The sequence below is a fragment of the Nicotiana sylvestris genome, chromosome 7 (genome assembly GCF_000393655.2).
Source record: "Nicotiana sylvestris chromosome 7, ASM39365v2, whole genome shotgun sequence".
Taxonomy (NCBI): Eukaryota; Viridiplantae; Streptophyta; class Magnoliopsida; order Solanales; family Solanaceae; genus Nicotiana; species Nicotiana sylvestris.
In genome coordinates, this window is record NC_091063.1 from 87,208,303 (window position 1) to 87,216,359 (window position 8,057).

Consider the following 8,057-nt stretch of genomic DNA (forward strand, 5'->3'; position numbering starts at 1 on the left):
GCATGTATCGTACTAGAGGTCCAGAATCGGTAGTGAAGCCACCTTCCTCTACCAAGGAAATGTAGATCCATCTCTCCCTTTGGGTTCTGGCAGCAATGATGTATAACCTTTTTTATGTATTTTGTAACTATGCCAAATCTTTAGCCGAGTTTGGCACCTGATAAATAAATAAAGAATTGTTTTCTTAAGTGTTGTGCAAAAATATTCCTAGTATGTTTGATCGATTAAAGCTTTAGGTTTCATCCGATAGCTTTTGATTACGGGCATAAACTCTTCCGAAATCTACCCTTTACTATGAGGGTTTCATAAGATAGGGCCCTTATGTTTACAATGCTCTTGAAGAGGATGTCTCGTGTTCATTCCGGCACAAGCATTTAAAGTTTTATTTAACTTTCAAACGATAAAATTAACTCATCATTTGGACAAGAAATAAGATAAAAGTAAAATGACTTTATTTTATTCCTTCTATCTTTAAAAGTATATAAACATTCATCTACTAAAGTAATAAAATTGTCAATACATGTGGCTAACTTGTACAACTTATTTCTATTATCATGCATTCCTTGGCCCTGATGAGATATTATTTATCCCGGTTATAACAAAATCTGGTTTCCGTGGCACTCTTGGTGTCGTATCAGATATTATTCCCATTAATGTTCGAATGCAAAGCAAGCGAATTCGAACACTGAAAATTTTACTTCATCGGTGGAAACAATTTGTGAATGGTTAAATAATCCATTTTTAATGATGAAAGGCAAAGCTTGTTGTCGTACCAAATATTATTTAATCATCCACATAGTCGTTTGCCACCGATATGAAAATAATAGTGCCTTGATATCTAAATGTCTTTCCTTTGCTAGTGATGCTTCTGTAACGACCCGACCAGTCGTTTTTCCTTTTAGAACTCCATTCCCTTAAATAAAATTTTCCGTACTTGCTTTAACTAATTAACAACTTGCGGGGATGGTTGGTTTGGGATTTGGACGAGTTTGGAGTGAAATATGCTCATTTGATTCCTAAGGATTTTCTAAAAAAAGGCTAAGTTTGGCTTTGGTTAATGTTTTGAGCAAATGGACTCGGATTCATAATTTTACAATCTCGGAGGGTCCGTAGGAAAATATGCGACCTGGGCATATGACTGGAATCGAATTCCGAGGTCCCTAGCCCGAGTAATGAATTTTTATTAGAAATTATTAAACTAAAATTCAAAGGATTTAAAGAAGCTAACTAATGATTGATCACATGGGTATCGGGCAATTATGTTGGTTCTAGAGCCCGGTACAGGTACAAAATAGCATTTAATACTAGCCCGCAAAATTTGGTGTCAGTCCGAGTAGTTTAAGGACGTTTCGGCTCGTTAGAGGAAAATTAAGTACTTGAAGTTCATAAGTTTGATTCAATTGGTTTTAGGGGGTGATTCTTAGATTTGGCATTGTTTCGGGCGTTTCGAAGGTTTGAGTAGGTTCGTTTCATGATTTCGAACTTGTCGGTATGTTCAGACAGGGCCCGGGAGCCCCGAGCGTCAATCGGACGAGGCTCGAGTGAAGTTTGAAATTTTGAGAATTGCTGAAGCATCTACTTCTGTCATAACCGCACCTGCGGTTGGTTGACCGCAGGTGCGAGACCGCAGAAGTGGTCCTTCTATCGCAGAAGCGGCCAAGGTAGTCCAGGCCAGGAACCGCAGAAGCGGCTCCACAGAAGCGGCTTCAAGACCGCTGAAGTGGTCCCAGCCCGCTTGGCCCATTTTCACAGATGCGGTCTCTTCCTCGCAGAAGCGGGACTGCAGATGCGACCCCCTGACCGCAGATGTAGAAATTGTTGAAGCACTGAGCTTCATTTAATATGGGTTCTAAGTCATTTTTACCACTTTTTACTCATCCATTGGCGATTTTGGGAGCTTTTGAGAGAAGACTTCCACCTAGCATCCTGAGGTAAGTCTATCCCACTAATTCTTAGTTTAATACTTGTGTCTTAGGTAGATTAAACACTAGAATTTAGTTAAAATCAAGGGGTTAGAGAAAAACCTAGGGTTTTAATAAAAGTTAGATTTAACCACGAAATTTATTATGAAATGAATTAGAAATCATATATTATTGATCCTTAGGTTATAGAGGACAACTTCCTTTGAAAAATTCCGGAATCCGAGCATGTAGGCTCGGGGTCAAATTTTAGGAAACTTGTGTTAAGGGTTGAGAAATTGCTTAAATAGCTAGAATATGATCTTGTGAGCTTATATTGACTAGTTCCAACCTCATTTAACTAGTTTTGAATCGTTCGTCTCCAAATTGAGAGTTCGGGCTCGTTCTTGGTATTGGGAGTGCACTTTGGAGCGAGGTGAGTCTTCTTTCTAACCTTGTAAAAGGGAATTGTCCCCATAGGTGTAATAATTGAATAATTGCTACTAAATGCGAGGACTACATACGCACTAGTTGATGAGAGTCCGTGCGTAGCTACTATTATGTAAATTGTCCGGGTAGTCTAGGACCCATACCATGCTATACTTGTGAATGTCTCTATATTGTCTTGCTAATATGATCACTTGGGGTATGCTAGAGACTTGGAAAGGAAGATAAGCGAATGTATACACTTGTTGGACACTTGTATGAATTTGTTTGAAGATAAATGTGCCTTCATGTGTTTTCTTGATATTAATTAATATTTGTGGATCGGGTCGATCGCCTCGGTAGAAATAGATGCATCTATGATTCGCGTTATTCGACCCTCTGGCAGTGCACAGTTTATTTTTTGTTGGATCGGGTCGTCGACCTTGGCATAATGTGCGCATGATATCTATGTGAAATCTTATCCATGACTTGATCTGCTAAATATTTGAGATGTAAATGGCTAATTGTAAAATTGTTAAGAATATGACTTATTTCATCTTGCTACAAACTATTGATCATTTGAGACTCCAATGCTTAGCATAACACTTCATTATATTATTTGACCTTAGTAAGTATCAAGTCGACCTCTCGTCTCTACTTCTTCGAGATTAGACGGGATACTTACGGGTACATATTATTTATCTACTCATACTACACTTCTGTACTTAATTGTACAGGATTGAGGAATGTACATCTGGCTATCAGTCTGGTGCGTGCCCCTGATTCATATTCCGAGACTTTCAGGAGAGGTTCCCCTTCCTGTGCCGTTCAGCAACTTGATGGAGTCTCTCTTTATTTATTTTTGTTGTCTATTCTATTTCGGACAGTGGGATGGATTTATTCTTTTGTATATTCTACTAGTTGCCCACAACTTGTGACACCAGGTCTTGGCACATACATTAGTAGACATTTCTTTTGGGTTGTATAATTATTATAGAATATTGCATACTATCACCTGTTTTTAAATTACAAATTAAGAAAGTGTTGTAACTGTTTTGGATAAGTAAAATAAGAATTTACTAATACTTCTGCGTTGGCTTGCCTAACAATGGTGTTGGACACCATCACGATCTGTTATGGAAATGGGTCATGACAATATGGTATTAGAGCACTAGGTTCACGTAGGTCTCATAAGTCATGGGCAAACATAATAGAGTCTTGCGGATAGGTACAGAGATATCTGTATTTATCTTCGAGAGGATGTAGGGTGTTAGGAAAAACTACTCTTTATTCATTTCCTATCGTGTAGTGGTTGGTATGCTAAATTTCCCTCTTTTATTCTCTCACAGATGGTGAGGACACGCATGGCTGATGTTCCAGACACGGGCGGAGCTTCTCCCCCCATTACTAGAGGCCGAGGCCGAGGCCAGGAGAGGGCACCGACCCGAGGTAGGGGACGAAGGCATCCCAGAGTTATCCCAGCAGTACCACCGGCAGATCCCATATGAGATCCTATAATCGAGGTGCATGGTGAGGTGCCCGCAGCTGAGCCTACCCCGACGGACTTTATGACAGCACCAAGATTCTAGGAGGTCATGGGCGGTATACTGCAGTTCATGGATTCTATGACTCAGGCTGGTTTATTTCCAGCAGATCCAGCTATATCACAGGCAGGAGGGGAGCACAGACCCTCAATATGTAGTTGCAGTGTATCAGACCCTCAATATGAAATTCAGTCTCTCAATATGTAGTTGCAGTGTATCAGACTTCGGGTGCACTACCCATATATAGGGCCCAGCCAGTAGTTGCAGTGGCGCCCCAGCCCAGACCAGCTGTGGATGGTAGCCCATAGAAGTTGTTGGATAGATGGACTAGACTTCACCCCCTGTCTTCGGGGGTGAGTTTCATGAGGATGCCAGACTTCATAGACAGGTGCAGGGACAGACTGCACAACATAAGTATATTGGAGTCGCATGGGGTTGACTTCACTACTTTTCAGCTAGAGGGCAGGGCCTATAGATGGTGGTAGTCTTATGTTCTTGGCAGGCCGGCGGGTTCCCCACCCCTCACTTGGGGTCAGTTCTCACAGTTATTCTTGTAAAGGTACATTCCACCCTCTGATAGGGAAGAACTGCGGTATCAGTTTGAGCATCTAGAGCAGGGTCAGATGTCTATGATCGATTATGAGGCGAGGTTATCCGAGTTGTCTCGTCATGCACTCATGATACTTCCCACTGATGCAGAGAAAGTGCAGAGATTTATTACGGGGTTGCACCCTGGTATTCGAGCTAGCATGGCCTGAGAGGTGGAGATGGGCACTGAGTATCAGCTAGTAGTAGAGATTACTTACAGGATTGAGGGATATCGCCAAAGGGGTAGAGAGCAGATTTAGCAGGACAAGAGGGCCCGGTTTTCGGGAGAGTTCAGAGGTTCCCCAGCCAGGGGTAGAGGTCACTTCGGGAGGGGTTCCGTATTCAGCACCACCACCACCTCCCCGAGGTTCTCCAGTGAGACCATATTTCAGTGCGATGCCGGAGAGTTCTTACCGCCTACCAGCTATTCAGGGTTCCTCCGGCGGTTATTCAAGTCCACAAGGTTCTTCTGATTCTTATTTCAGTGCTATACCGGAGAGTTCATACCATCCACTGGCTATCCAGGCTTCTTCCAGTGGGTCTACAGGCCATTAGGGTCAGTCATCAAGGCAGCAGGTCGTCGCACCACGGGGTTGTTTCGAGTGCGGAGACCTTGGTCATATGAGGAGATACAACCCCAGGCTTCGGGGCAAGGCAATATAACATGGTCATTAGCCTACAATTTTAGCATCGGCTGCCCCGCCACCTAGAGGTGGAGGGCAGACTGGTAGGGGCTGTCCTAAAGGTGGAGGCTAGGCAGGGAGAGGTCAGCGAGCTACTACTCAGTCAGGTGGAGGCCAGCCAGCCGGCACTCCGGCCAGATTCTATGCCCTTCCAGCTAGGCCAGATGCTATCATCACAAGTATTATTTCCGTCGGCGGTAGAGATGCTTCGGTATTATTTGATCCAGGGTCTACTTATCCATATGTATCATCTCTGTTTGATCATTTCCTAGTTATTTCTCCTAAGCCTTTGGGCACTCATGTTTATGTGTCCACTCATGTGGACGATTCTGTGGTTGTGGATCGAATCTACCGGTCCTGTGTGGTCACCTTCTGCGATTTTGAGACTAGAGTGGAACTCATGTTGCTTGACATAATCGACTTTGAGGTCATCCTGGGCATGGATTGGTTATCTCCATATCACGTCGTCCTAGATTGCCATGCCAAGACTGTTACTTTAGCGATGCCAGGGTCGCTAGGGTTGGAGTGGAAGGGTTCCATGGTTGATACGTCTAGCTGGGTTTCTCTTTCCTACAGGCTTGGAAAATGGTTGAGAACGGGTGTTTGGCTTATGTTCGGAACACCACTATAGAGTCTCTGACAATTGATTCAGTTCCAGTAGTTCGAGAGTTCGCGGATGTGTTTCCTTCTGATCTTCCTGGCATGCCACCAGATCGTGATATTGATTTTTGTATTGATTTGTCTCCAGGCACCAAGCCTGTATCAACCCCACCGTACCGTATGGCTCTGAAAGGGTTGAATGAGTTGAAGGAGCAGCTTGAAGAGTTGTTAGCAAATGGGTTTGTTAGACCCAGTGTACCGCCTTGGGGTGCACCAGTGTTATTTATGAAGAAGAAGGATAGGACTATGTGGATGTTCATTGCTTACCGCCAGTTGAACAAAGTCACCATCAAGAACAAGTATTCGTTACCTCATATCGATGATTTGTTTGACTAGTTGCAGGGTGCTAGGGTGTTCTCCAAGATTGACTTGAGGTTAGCGTATCATCATATGAAGATTCGGGGCTCGGATGTTCGAAGACTGCATTCCGGAGTAGATATGGCCATTATGAGTTCCTGGTGATGTCCTTTGCTTGACTAATACGCCAGCAACATTCATGGACTTGATGAACAAGGTATCCAGGCCTTACATTGACTCATTTGTCATCGTCTTCATTGACGACATCTTGATATACTCCCGTAGCCTGGGGGAGCACGAGCAACATCTGAGGGTAGTGCTTCAGACCTTGCGAGAGTAGAAGCTATATGCTAAGTTCTCCAAGTGTGAGTTTTGGCTTGAGTTAGTGGCATTCTTGGGGCATATTGTGTCAGGAGAGGGTATTAAGGTAGACCCCAAGAATATTGAGGTAGTTCAAAGTTGGCCACATCCTACTTCGATGACCGAGATTAGGAGTTTCTTAGGGTTAGTAGGTTATTACAGATGATTCGTGTAGGGCTTTTCATCTATTGTATCACCTCTGGCTAGATTGACCCAGAAGGGTGCTCCTTTCCATTGGTCCGATGATTTTGAAGTGAGCTTTCAGAAGAGCCTTAACTACAGCACTGGTTCTTGTGTTGCCTTCCAGTTCAGGGATGTATACGGTATATTGCAACGCTTCGCGCATTGGATTGAGGTGTGTATTGATGCAGGAGGGGCGAGTTATTGCCTATGCTTCATGCCAGCTGAAGGTTCATGAGAAGATTTATCCTGTGCACGATCTAGAGTTGGCCGCGATCGTTCATGCTCTTAAGATATGGAGGCATTATCTTTATGGGGTGTCATGTGAGGTTTATACTGATCATCGCAGCTTACATCATTTGTTTAAATAGAGGGATCTTAATTTGAGGCAGCCTAGGTGGCTTGAGTTACTGAAGGATTATGACATCACCATTCTTTATCATCCGGGCAAGGCAAATATGGTTGCGGATGCCTTAAGCAGAAAGTCAGAGAGTATGGGTAGCTTGGCATTCATTCCAACAGAGGAGAGACCACTAGCTTTGGACATTCAATCCTTGACTGACAGACTTGTGAGATTGGACATTTCGGAGTCCAGTAGAGTTCTTGCGTATGTTGTTGCTCAGTCTTCATTATTGGGGCAGATCAAGGCCCGACAGTTCGATGATTCATATTTGGCGGTTCTCAGAGAGACAGTGATTTAGGGAGGTGACAAGGAGGTTTCTATTGGCAAGGATGGTGTTTTGCGACTCCAGGGTCACCTATGTGTTCCTAATGTTGATAGTCTGAGGGAGAGAATACTAGAGGAGGCACACAATTCACGGTATTCCATTCATCTGGGTGCTACAAAGATGTATCGTGACTTGAGATAGCATTACTGGTGGCGGAGGATGAAGAAAGACATAGTGGAGTATGTGGTTAGGTGTTTGAATTGCCAGCAGGTCAAGTACGAGCACCAGAGGCCAGGTGGCTAACTTCAGTAGATGCCTATACTAGAGTGGAAGTGGGAGCACATTACTATGGATTTTGTAGTTGGCTTTCCCTGGACCTTGCAAAAGTTTGATGTAGTATGGGTCATCGTGGATAGATTGACCAAGTCGGCACACTTTATACTGATTGTGACTACTTACACTTCGGAGAGACTGGCTCAAATATACATTTGGGAGATAGTCCGGTTGCACGGTGTGCCTGTTTCCATAATATTCGATAGAGGCCCTCAGTTCACTTCTTGTTTCTGGAGAGCTCTTTGTGAGTTGGGGACCCTCGTGGAGCTTAGCACAGCATTTTCATCTACAGACCGATGGGCAGTCGGAGCGAACAGTTCAGATCTTGGAGGACATGCCTAGAGCATGCGTGATTGACTTCGGAGGATAGTGGGATCAGTTCTTTCCTTTGGCAGAGTTTGCTTACAACAACAACTATCA

General features: G+C 43.8%; 1 protein-coding gene across 1 annotated transcript; it reads left to right on the forward strand.

Moving 5' to 3' along the window:
- Positions 1 to 3,919: 3,919 nt before the first annotated feature.
- On the forward strand, positions 3,920 to 6,135 carry LOC138873401 (uncharacterized). The gene is made up of 5 exons (XM_070151870.1): positions 3,920 to 4,071; positions 4,428 to 4,603; positions 4,677 to 4,991; positions 5,412 to 5,566; positions 5,716 to 6,135. The coding sequence occupies exons 1-5, from the start codon at positions 3,920 to 3,922 to the stop codon at positions 6,133 to 6,135; spliced, it is 1,218 nt and encodes a 405-aa protein (XP_070007971.1).
- Positions 6,136 to 8,057: the final 1,922 nt, after the last annotated feature.